We start from the raw sequence: 12,139 nt of genomic DNA, 5'->3' as shown, positions 1-12,139 counted from the left end.
TTGGTGAGAATGTGTGCGAGTCCGAGTCGTATCTGTGTAATTACTACGTTGCGGTGACGGTCGTTCGTTCGCATTTGTATCTCTCAGATAAATCGCTCTTACCCACCAGTGTGAGTAGTAAATATATTCCGCTCAGCTGTGCTGCGGGTCTACGTGTTTTTTGTTTTATTTGTTTTTTTGTTTTCTTTACTCGCCCAACAACAAATGACATATGCGGGGCCGCTGAGCGAAAAAGTATCTTCCAGTACCGCCTTCCAGTTTTGAGATACTTTTCGGGTTCCAATGAGAACGGACTTCGGGCTTCGAATCACGAGTCGGTTGCCGATTCGTAACGGCGGCTGCTGGCAGTCCGATATAAACTCTCAAACTGTACGGTTTGGTTTGGCAGCGCAGCTGAAAAGCGGAAAACTGAAGAGGAAAAGCGGCGAAGAGGGGATCGAGGAAGGGCAGCGCGTCGTGTGTTTTCATCCTCCTTCTGCAATAAACAATTGTTGTTCTACAAGTTTAAACAATTAAAAGTGAGTGTGGAAAATGTGAAGCGAACAAATGTTTAAATCGGTTTTCAAACATATTCAATACCTAATTTATATAATAAAACTTGCTGTTCAACAAAAACAAAAAATTAATTACATTGAAATATAAAAACTAAACGAAAAATACCAAGCCGTATACTGGAAAGAAATCTAAACAATTAAGTATAAAAAACGAAAAAATATGTACAAAAATTCCATTTAAAAAAACACGATTTCATTGTTATTTCGTTCAACATCCTGTTTTATTATAACCAAAAAGCCATAATCGCTATAATCATAAATAATAATAACAATTTCGGTGTGACGTTTTAGTTAATTCTAAAAAAATGAATGAAAAGAAAACAGACAAGCACACAGCCCATCCACTTTTTTCAATTGTAATTTCCGGTGTAGCGGAATTTCACTGTGCATTATTGTGTGGAACTCTAAGTGTGGGTGAACGAGTGTGCAAGAGAGAATGAAGAAGGAAAAAAGAAAATCAGAAAAAAAACATAAACAGCCCAGAACAACGTGCTCGTCTGTGTGTGTGTGAAACTAAGAAAACTGAGCCATATAGAAAAACAATTCTTAGAAAAGTGAAAAAAAAATTGCCATTGGTTTATTGAATTTATAGCCAAGTTTTGTATCCTTTGGCCCACGTTGAGGTTACATAAATATCAGTCAAAACAATAGAAATTTTCAGTTAATTATTTCCCTCGTCAATTTAAATATTTTCACATTTTTTATAGCCCGTTTAAAAGTGCTAATAGGAATACTTAGTAGCTTAGTGATTTAATTGGTATTTTGCTATAGATATGTATGTATGAATATGGCGGATTTTAGTTACCTGCACTATAAACAATTCCAGTGAATTTTTACTTAGCTGACAGTTCTCAGAAAAATATAAATTGCTCAATAATTTTCATTTAGATGTTTGTACTTGTGTATCACATATGCATTTCTATCAAGAATAGCATGTATGTATATATTTCTAAGCCCCAACTTACGTATAAGTAAAGGTGCTAAGTAACAAGCAAATGCTTATAGAGTCTAGTCAATAATTCTCAAAGAAACTCCAACTTTAATTGGCTTTTCAAGGATTTAGTACAAGAAATGTTCACCAAAACTGACCTCACCTAATCCCAGTTGACTGCAGGCAAATATTTATGTATCTGAGGTAATTTAAGTAAGCTGGCCATCAAATTTGGGAGGAAAACTTTTCAAAATCCAGAAACTCGAAGGTCGCAAAACTTTGATTACACATAAATACCAATACCAATACCAAGTAAAATAGTGTGCAGAGGCTCAGAGTTTTCCACTTTCTTGAATGCCAGCTAATTAACATGGAAAATTTATCCAGAATTTGAATAAATCGCTTACTCATGGCAAACTTTGGCATGGATCGGGGGCGGCACCATAAGTTTCTAGAATTTATAGAGTCGAGAGCGATATCGATAGATAAATATGGCGAGCGAGAAACAGATTTGGGTACTTGTGGATATAAAGAAGCAGCCGCAAAGAAATAACACTTTCCCATTGGGGTATAATAAACAATTAAAAATTATTTACTTGCTGCTATCGAATGCTAAACAATCGAATCGCCTGTAACCTCAATTTGGGTCCAGAGAAGCAAATCACATATGTACATATGTATCTAATGCATCATTCTACTTTTCAGTCTGTGGGCTAAGTGTAATACTAAAATCGAACATTGAAGCATTCCAATTAAACTAACAATCTAAGTGCAATACAAATAGTCCAGATAAAAATCGACGAGAATATTTACAGAAGCTGTGTTCATAAATCGATTTGCTCGAAACAACGCAAAACAAACCAATAAAAGCAAATCGAATTAACTGTTTAATCAGCAAAACAATTTAATACACATAATAAATAAGAATAAACTTAATAAGCATTTAAAATAACAATACCAATTTTGTGCAATTTAAACAATAATATTATACATAATTTAAATGCCTTTAAAAGGTTAACCGATTTTTGCTAACTACTTTTGCGCTAAATCAAAAATAAAAACCTTACACTTTATAAACTTCAATTAGCTAATTGTTATGAAATAAAATTTATAAAATTAAATAAAAGTAAATAAATAAAATACAAATTTTAAAAGCTGCAAGGTTTTTAAAAAATATTAAATTGCTAAGTAAACATTAAATCAGCTTTAAATGAATTTTGCTGAGCTGGATTACGTTTGTAACACTTGAAGCAGAATTTTCACATCTGTAAGTATGACAGTAGAACGAAAATCTTTTAAGAGTCTACGAATACTTTGTAAATCCAAAAACGTTATATCTTTGCTGTCTTCGGAGTTTTAATATAATATAATAATATAAGAGGCTAGCTCTCAAGAATATTTGTCGTCTGACTTGTTTAGTGTGCGATTATTAAACTTAAATCCCATGATGTTAGTGCGGACTCACTTATGTTTTTATTATTTGATAGTTTGTTTAGTTTAGTATAGTACGTGGTCTTACATTTATATGGGTCAACGAATTTTCACTTTTTTGCCAAGGAGATCTTTTTATTGGCAGAGAAAAAGGTAGGGACATTTTTATAGTGAACCCTCGGCATCTGAGTGCTTTGCACATAAGAGGCTTACTAGACAAACAAAATCCCCATCAAATAAATTTAACTCAATTGCCCAAACATTCCCCAATGGTCGAGCGTTGATTGTAGATTGTTGATGATGTACATAGGTATTATTGTTGTGGAGGCTTGCGTGTAAACTTTTATCTGCACTTAGATTTTTGACATACAAATTTATTGTTTATGCCCATGATAATAAACGAAGAAAAAAAAAATGAACATGCAATTTAATAATTATACAATTTACGGTCTGTTTGAGTCTAGCTCATATAACACATGTACGTGTGAATTTAAAGAGTTGGCTTGGCAAAATGATGAAAAGATTTTTCAATGCACAAGTGCAGCTTCCAACTATTGATCATTTCCGCCCAGTTTCGGCCAAAAAAAAAAAAAAAAAAAAGCTGTCCAACTGTGTCGGAGGTCGGTGAACTTTTTTACGCGGCCAAAGCTGCGTGTTTGTTTAGGCCCAAAAATCTCACCGTCGCTTTATTGCGGTTATTGACTTTAAACTCATTTTGCTTCCACGTCTTCATCTCCTTTATCTGTTTGGCCCACACACACTTGTCCATCGGCATTCTGGGCCTAATTTCCTTTTCGGTTTTGGGTGTGTTCGCCACATCAAAAAAACAGTTGTACCAAAAATATGTATATGGGAAAAGAAGGAACAGAAATTAACATAATCAAATTTACTTTTGTACGCTGCGAACACGTTTCGTGGCCGAAAGCAGAAAAAGTGAAGACCATTATTTAATTTTCGTGTCAGTCGGCGCAATGCCCCAAACGAACGGCATTGAAGTATTGACAAACTGAGGGTTATTTACACCTGCCAGTTTGTTCGACAAGCTAAGCTTTACAATGGTCTATAAACAGATTTTAGCATGAGTGTCGATTTCAACTGAATTTTTCTACGTTTAGAACATGTTATTGTCTCGCAATTACGATCGAAAAGGGTACACGTAATAAAATCTTGGGATAGGCTTTCTGCAGCTAAATCAAATTTAATTTACGCATAACACAACAGGGCATATGATTAGAACTCAGAGTAGTAATTTAATCATTACACTAAATAATATGCAAGATGTTGTTTATAACGGATATTCGATTTTTGGCTGGCTTTCATTTATTTGCCAGTATTTCCAGTATTCCAATATAAATTTACTGAACCACAGCCCCTGTGGTCTAGGCTTTCGAATCCTCTCGAGAACCAAAATTGTAGTCAACACAGGACGAGCATGCGGCAAATGTGTTGCACCCTTACAGCAAATTTTCCTTGCACAACCAAGTTAGTTTCAATTGGCCAAAAACCACCGCCTAGGTCGGCTTGTCTAACCCAGGATCATTGTCTCTGGCGTCAGAGAAACCAAGTGGAAATCGAACAGTTGGCAAAGCTGCTGGGATACAAGCCCGAGGAAATCGATGGCTTTCTTTTTAATCTAAGCCTACGGAACTATAATGATCTATTGAAGCCCAAGGGTAATGGATGGGATGGCTGCAATGTGCCCCTTTGTTATCCGTATGTCTGTGATCGGTACATGGCCATATTCGATCATCGTGGCAACCTACGAAGTCCCATCCATACAAGGAGTCTGGATAGTTTACTTCCGTTACTGCTGGATTACCTGAATGGCGATTCGCCTAATGATCGCAAGGACAAGCCCATTTATAAGGTGTATCCTGACGAACACCAGGGGAAACGCCGTTCAAGTATCGAAAGTGAGAAAGTTTTAGGCGCAGGCAAGGAACAGAATGTTTTACAAAGTCTGGCATCTTCAGATTGGATCTTTCAGATCTTCGGCAGTCCAAGGGAATCAAAAAGCGGGAAAAAAACAACCTCCCGCCGTAAACCGCAATCGGTGAATGGAACGGAATTAGAGTCTGAATTTGAATTAGAATCTCAAAAGGACAAAAAGAATAGGAGAAATAAAACCTTTGGTCGGCAGTCTGTGTTTCTTAATGATGAACTAGCCCTAGCTTATGACAAGTCTTATGATTATGCGGAATATCTGATGAAAACTTTGGGTCGGCATCGTTTTAGGGACAGCTATGTAGGTCCCGTGGGAGATTTAAGAACAGCACGTACTCGCCTTCTTATCAGGGACTTGATCGCCAGAAAAGGAATGAATATAACTGAAAAAAATTTAAGAAAGGCCCTAAAAAAGATTGATCTCGAGTGGAAGGGAACAGCACGTGCAGATAATAAACGTGAATTGAAAACTGCTCAGGAGATTTCCAGGCTTTACAATGCCATTGTTCAGACGCCATCCATTGACTCTATTCCTTGGGAAATTATAGGTAAGGTCAGAGAGAACTATCCAAAGGTTCCAAAAGCCTCGAAATCTCCCAGAAAATACTCGGCCGACCAAGACCCATTGCCTTTCCACGAACCTTTTGCTCAAAAAAAGAACAGGACCTGGCCACGGCGACATTCAAGACGTTTCCCCCGAAATACCAATTACAAACTATCAACTACACGGATCAAGCGATATATAAACACATCCATGAAGAATCAAATAGAGCCGGTCGAAGATGAGTCTTCAATTTATTCAACTCGGAGCGAAAGGGGAAGATTGCAGAAATGAGGGGCTTAAGATGCCTTGCTTGGTGGTTCCAAATTATAAATGGGCTTGATGTAAAATGTTTTTCTTTTTCATTTCTGATTATCCCAGCATGCTTGGAAAATTACAGTAGAGAAATCATTCAAAATTTTAGTCTGGAACTGGGAACCACTAAATTTGTACTTTAATATCTGGTTTTCGGAACTCCCAGACGGTCAGGCCAAAATGAATAGCTGCTGCTGTAGATCGCATAGCGATCGCACCGATCCCATGGCCTGTCTACCTCAGTTTCCACGTCTACAGCGGGTCCAAAGTTGTCGGCCATTTTTGGAGGGACGAAAGGCAGTCAGCTGTTGTGTTTCGGGTGAGAGGCGTTGGGGTCAGAGAAACGGAGGTATGATCCAGGTTCTGGCCAAGATGGTGAACAAATCGTCCAGTACGGTCTGCCAATTTCTGCACCAATTGACACTGCAGGTCTTTGCGAGAATTCTATATCCTTTGATGATGGGCTGGAATACGCTGAAGGTACCGTTTGTTATACCCGACATCTGCGAGCTATACTACGGGATATTCGACGAATGTGGTAACTTGAGGGGTTCCATTCCCACCAGGACGTTGCTCATCCTGATATCCATGATCCAGTACTTTCTAAATCTACCCAAGAGATGTGGACGAAATAATATGTGTCCGGGTTGCAGAAGCCAGTCAGATGATTTGAGGAACATTCACAATCCCGGTTATTGTGGCAAAAATGCGATGACACCATTCTCGGGACGGCCAATTACACAACAAGGACCATCGACGAGAAGTCAAGTGTGGGCGGGACTTAAGCGAGTGGGATACGAGAGACGTGTCGATCTAGACAGTTATCCCTCGGATGAGTCCATTCCATATGGCTATGCACCACATCGATGTCCTTGCCAGGCCGGGGATTCCAAAGTCCAGCGATCCGCACTGGGACTTACGAATCCTTATGCAAATAGGTCTGGGCCCTTGAGATCATTGGTCACCGCAGAGGACCTGGAAAGTCCCATCTCTCCTTTCGATTATAATCGGCGAACTTCAATGGCACCCATTTCACCAAAAGCAGCCCAATTAATTCACATCAATCACATCTCGAATCTATACGCTGCAGTCGTACAGAACCAACATACAAGGAAATTATTTGCTGATGGAAAGCCACCAAGGCCGCGGGTAAGACCCTGCACTGAGAACCAAAACAGATTCTCCGGAGGTTTCATGATGCCCCAACCGTATTTCAATGGTATGCCATGGAGTTGGCTGCACAGAGATCCGCAGAGAATGATACGCCTACCAAGTGGAGGTATTCCATTGCAAATACCTCGTTATAGACGCCAACCTTTGGATGAAGAGTATCACAGCTTTAAAAGTAAATATGAACTCATGAGCCGACAGGATAACCCTTTCAAGGAAAACAGCTTATTGCCTTTGGAGTATTACCCATCTGAAAATAGATTTAACCCAGGAAATAGGTTGCCATCTATAAGCTGGGAGGAAAAAATAATGGATCACCCTAATTATAATATTTCCAATGATCTAAGACAAATCCCAGTTAAGCAACAAGGAAAAATGGCGTGGGAGGAGCTCTTTATAAAAAGAATTAATGATGCAAAGAAAACTAAGGGAACTTTTGATTACTGGAGGGAGATGCTGGAGAGAAATAAGTGGAGAACATTTCAACAAACAATAAAGGACATACCAATATACCCTTCCAAAGAGTATGGGTATTCCCAAACAGGAAAAGAGAGTAACCACATTATAATGAAGAGAAGCAGTAATTCCTTGAAAACAGCAAGACAAAACCAAAAGAAATTAGAAATCGAAAAACCTGGGATTTCAAAAAGGGCAAGTATCAATCAAAGAACTCCTCGTATTCCACCTCAACATCCAGTAAAAAAAGTTTTTAGGAGCAAAGGAAAACAGACTTTAAAAAATCACCGCGAACAGGTTAAGCCTCAGGGCACCAATAATATTAAGTCTGCAGATAAGACCCTGCGTTTGGCAAAGAATGCAATAATAAATAACCCAATTAAAAATCAACCAAACTATCCTGATCCCGAGGATTATAGAAAAGAAATGGCTAGAAACCGAAGAAATAAAAGAAAAACTGCGGGGGAGTCCGTCATGCTGATAAAGCCAGCCAAAAGTATCATTCGAAAGCCTATAGACACCCAGTTAAGTGCAATATGTCAGGAAGATATAACAAGTTTGAAGAAACAATTAGAGATGAGCAAAAATGATAAAAGGGTACGATTTCGTGTTCCCAAGCCTTACAGCTTCGAAAGTGAAATGCCAGCAGAAGATTCGAAGCGGAAAACCAATCGCAAAAGTAAAGTATCTGGAAGTTGTGTTCTTCCTGAAGGTGGAGATCAGATACCAAATCAGTTCAGTAAGCTCCATAGTCAAGATAAAAGTGCTACAAAAAGTGTGTTTTTCCGAAGATCGGGAAAGTCACCGGAACGAGGTTTACGAAAAAAACGATTGCATGCAGATGATGTTACAGAACTGCCCACACATAGTAAACGAGCTACGATGGGTTTTCAAACGAAATATCATGGAAATACCAAAAACAAACCCCCCCTCAGCAGAAGCTGTAAAATCCAGCCCAAAAAAATTTTGTATTCCAGAGAAGGAACTAAAGACGTGGATACACTGAATCAAAGACTGAAGCGAAGGTAGTCATTAGGTTGTTTGTTATGATAGCAGCGTTCTTGTAATCTATCTATCGATTGGATTGATGTTATTTCCAATATTTACCTGAATTATCTAAAATCAATATGAGCTACATGGTATATTTTTGTTACTAAGCTTGGCCACCGATTGTATAGAGACACCACGCCTGACCGCCTATTAAATTTTCGTTCTAAAAGTGTACTTGTGTGGCTGGGACTGCCCAAACTCATTCAGTTGGCGAGGAAAAATGGGAAATACTCACTAGCATTGATTGAAAGCCGCAAACACTGCAGCACAGTTGTGGTGAAGTTGGTTGCGATTTTCCGCATTTCATTTGGGCCTAGTACACCGATAATGATAACGATGCCTGGCCGCTGGAAAGGGTTTCCTTTAAACTATGCTACTAATCGAAGCTTACTTTATTCCTCTGGAGTTGGGTTAGCTGAAAATCTCCCTTTTTCCACTAATTTTTCGAATATTTTTGTGTTTGAGACTGGCTTTCAGGTCGTTCGGTTGCTTTTACTGTACTTTGGGGGCCATAACGTGTTTCCTCCCCCTTAAACTCTTTTATATATGTGTGCCTAAGAGCTGAAGGCCGTGAGCCGAAAGGCAAATGTTTTGTGGGAAGTGCGCAATTTTGTGCTAAAGCCGAGAATCGTATTGGTAACAAGTGCCTCTCACTTTATTGGCCCCTGGTTGGGCCTATCAAATTGGCTGCTTGAGGAAGAAACAGATTAGATATTCAGACGAGATTTGAGTAACGGGACAGCCCCAGTTCTCTGCATAAATTTTAAATAAATTGTACCAAATTAGCAGCTGGAATATGGCTTACAGAGTGAGTAACTCTGTCTATATAGAAGGAAGAAGAAAGCGGTCTTTAATGAATATTCATTTATATACTCCGAATTTTATTTGTGTTAAGGAACCTATTAAAAGCAGCTATGGTACCAAATTCCAGCATCATAGCAACCCCGGGGACCGAGTTCCTTGAGGTTTCCAAGTTTCACCCACCACTTTCCTCTTCCAAAGACCACTTTTCACGCACTCTCTTACATCCAAGGGCTTCCCCTGCTGCTCACAATGTCGCCATGGCGCTTATCAGTCTGATGTGACTGTGATGATAATAATTCAGAGTCAAATATCTCGCGACGTCTAGTGGCCAAGTCATGATTTATGGCATTCCATTCGAGACTTAAACAATACGATAATTATTTATTAGAGTTGAGACCGACTCCCCCCCTCTGCAATCTCATCACTACTTTGTGCGCGCAGCAGCAAACACACAAATATGTGTATATAAATAATAAGTTTTTGTTTTGGCTGCAATGACTTTGCCCAGTTACTGAAACCCGGGCCCCTCATGCGGCAATTTATAATGTTGAGTGCCAAGCAGTTAGGAGGGATCCTCTGTGTCTATATATGTTCTCCATAAACGATAGAATGGATAGAATGTATACATTTGTATATAGGGAGTACCAAGAGTAGACAGACAAGAGTCGCCCTGACAAAACCAGTTGGAAATGGCCTGGCAAACGGAATTTATTGCAATGGAGTGCTGAAAACTAAATCATCATCTTTCAACCAGATCCAGTACCAGGGTTATCCCGATCCAGATGGGATGGGTTGGGATGGTGGGCTGGTCTAGAATAATTGATACACTCTTACCCCTTCCACCAAAACTCATTTAATATTTATGCGCATTTAGCCGGCCACTTTTTCCATGCGAAATCGCTATTTTTGTTGTGCAATAGTTTGCAGTTGGCCCATGCGTAAGTATGCGCAAAATAAATACATTTTTTATCTTCATTTTATTATTTTTGGCTCTGCGCTGGTAGGCATAAATTATGCGCAATATTTAACGCCTTTCAAAAGCAAAAAACCAACAAAAAAAAAGTAGAAAAACAAACGAGATTCAGAGAAAAAGCCTGCAGAAACCTTAAGCAGGCATGATGTATAAAATAAAAGTAAATTGGTTGTCCGGCTTTGGTTTCCTCAACATCCGTATCCGGGGCATTTGGTTTTCCCATTTATTTTTTCTCTTTTTTCTCTTACTTATGTATATAAGTATATTTTCTGTGCGTTTTTCCTTTGCTCGTGTCGAGTCGTTCAAGCTGTGGCATAATTTTTACGCATTTGCTCGGACCCCCAGGCAAAAGTGTTGATAAAAAAAAAAAAATGTATTTTACCAACAGGGGCGATAGCGCAGGGTGGGCGTGGCGGCACACGCATAGACTTCCTGCTTGAACTACTACTACAAAAAAAAATATATATATATAAATAATAAAGAAAAATGCTGGAGCCGGGCAAAAAGTTAAACAATTCATGGTCTCGAGCTTTATGCTTTATACGCAAAACTTTGGTCTTTGATTTCGGATGTCAAAGCATCGCCACACACACTTTTCGCTCGACTTTGTGTGCGGAAGAACGCTTATCTACGCCGGCAGCCAAGCCGCCCATCAGCGAACTAGAATTTTCGTTGAACATGCCCTTCTGAGTCCAAGATGGTCTGTTGATCAATTTGGTTAGCTTAACTGCTAAAATGGTTGGTACATCGTGAAATGTTTCATTTATTACTACATGTGCCTATTCCTATATGAGGGTATATGAATATCATAAAACTCGGTCAAAGATAATAAAATGTAGTTATTTGTGCACTTCATATATGACATGCTTTGGTTAAAATACCTTTCCAATTTTATCTTATTTAAATGTGAGGGTAGCACGTAATTCGGCTTGGACGCTTTGATAGATCGCACATTTTTGCTTGTTTTATGTTTATTTGTTTGGGGCCGCGTCGTTTGCCAAAAACCAAGGCTGTCTGTCTATATATCTGCGTTGTCCCTGCCGCTTCTTGCCACTTTATTGCCGTCCCTCTCGGCCGTGCACAAGCTATCTCTTTCGCCTCACTGCAAGTTCGTGTGTTTGTGTGAGGCCAAAATCCACTTAAATCGATAAAAACTATCAAATCTGTGCGGGGCGTGTGTGCCTTAGTTGTTGGTTTTTTTTTGTTTTTTTTTTTTGGGTTCTTTTGGTTCCTTTGGTTCTTTCCCTTCTCCGGCGGAGTCTGAAGCCGGAGCTTCGTCACTCATACGCCATGTGCGCCGTCTCCGGGCGGCGTCGCCACTCATTTTTCGCCCATGTTGCGTATGTTGTCAAGTCTCTTCCGTTTGGTGCCGCTCACTGGAACAGTGTTTGGCCCTTTTTTTTCTCGGTGTATGTGTGTTAGCCTTTTTTCTTGGCATCGGCCATCGAAATTGTGCTCAGCATTATTGTTGTTGCCGCTGGCATGTCCGTTTTGGCATGGACTTGGCCCAAACTCATTGTTTGGGGGAATCCCATTCCACGTTTAGTTAGATTCTGCTCTTCTGTTTTTTCTTTTTTTTTTTCGGGGTGGTTCGGTTAGGCAGCAGCAGCATTTCCGCTCTTTTCCGCTGTTGTCAAGCAGCTAACACACACCATCGCACATGTGTGTGAGTTTATAGGCGCCGGCATTTGAACCAAAATGTACCCTACCCAAAAAAAAAAAAAATCCAAGTGAGATATGTGTGGTGCCCTCCTCAAAACTATAATGCTAAATGACAAAATATGACAAATTATAATAAAAAGAAGGAAAGAAGCTCGGCGAAAAAGAATCTTTATATGCATATTCGTTGAACGAATTTTTGTTTGACATTTGTCATGGAAATCTTTCCATTCCGCTGATTCGTCTTTTGTCTGGCCAATTTTGCGGTCGCCTCACATGACAGCCAGTTGGGCCTCCACTTGTGGAGGCAT

At 39.4% G+C, this 12,139-nt stretch overlaps 3 protein-coding genes across 5 annotated transcripts in view; all 3 read left to right on the top strand.

Annotated features, from left to right (window-relative positions):
- The first annotated feature begins 272 nt into the window (after window positions 1-272).
- The window catches only part of LOC6547499 (fibronectin type-III domain-containing protein 3A), a 60,964-nt gene continuing 49,097 nt past the window's right edge, over window positions 273-12,139 (top strand). Inside the window, exons 1-2 of one of the 3 annotated variants that reach the window (XM_026981063.1) lie at window positions 273-695; window positions 2,191-2,752. The gene's annotated coding sequence lies outside the window, so the exon portion shown is untranslated. The remainder of the gene's footprint in view (window positions 696-2,190; window positions 2,753-12,139) is intronic. The other 2 variants (XM_001976196.3, XM_026981064.1) reach the window with 2 other exon arrangements.
- Window positions 4,349-5,784, top strand: LOC6547682. The gene has a single exon (XM_001976194.2). It carries the CDS (start codon window positions 4,349-4,351, stop codon window positions 5,693-5,695), a length of 1,347 nt encoding a protein of 448 aa, XP_001976230.1. The 3' UTR covers window positions 5,696-5,784.
- On the top strand, window positions 5,791-8,566 carry LOC6547498. The gene has a single exon (XM_001976195.3). The coding sequence runs from the start codon at window positions 5,897-5,899 to the stop codon at window positions 8,369-8,371; it is 2,475 nt and encodes an 824-aa protein (XP_001976231.1). The 5' UTR covers window positions 5,791-5,896; the 3' UTR covers window positions 8,372-8,566.

This window comes from Drosophila erecta, unplaced genomic scaffold, assembly GCF_003286155.1.
Source record: "Drosophila erecta strain 14021-0224.00,06,07 unplaced genomic scaffold, DereRS2 tig00000092-arrow-pilon, whole genome shotgun sequence".
Lineage (NCBI taxonomy): Eukaryota > Metazoa > Arthropoda > Insecta > Diptera > Drosophilidae > Drosophila > Drosophila erecta.
The sequence above is the reverse complement of the archived record's forward strand: the minus strand, read 5'-3'. Positions and strand labels throughout refer to the sequence as shown.

Bases quoted from the DNA above. Each gene is read 5' to 3' on its own strand.
- LOC6547682 (XM_001976194.2), top strand. From the start codon at position 4,349: ATGCGGCAAATGTGTTGCACCCTTACAGCAAATTTTCCTTGCACAACC.
- LOC6547498 (XM_001976195.3), top strand. From the start codon at position 5,897: ATGAATAGCTGCTGCTGTAGATCGCATAGCGATCGCACCGATCCCATG.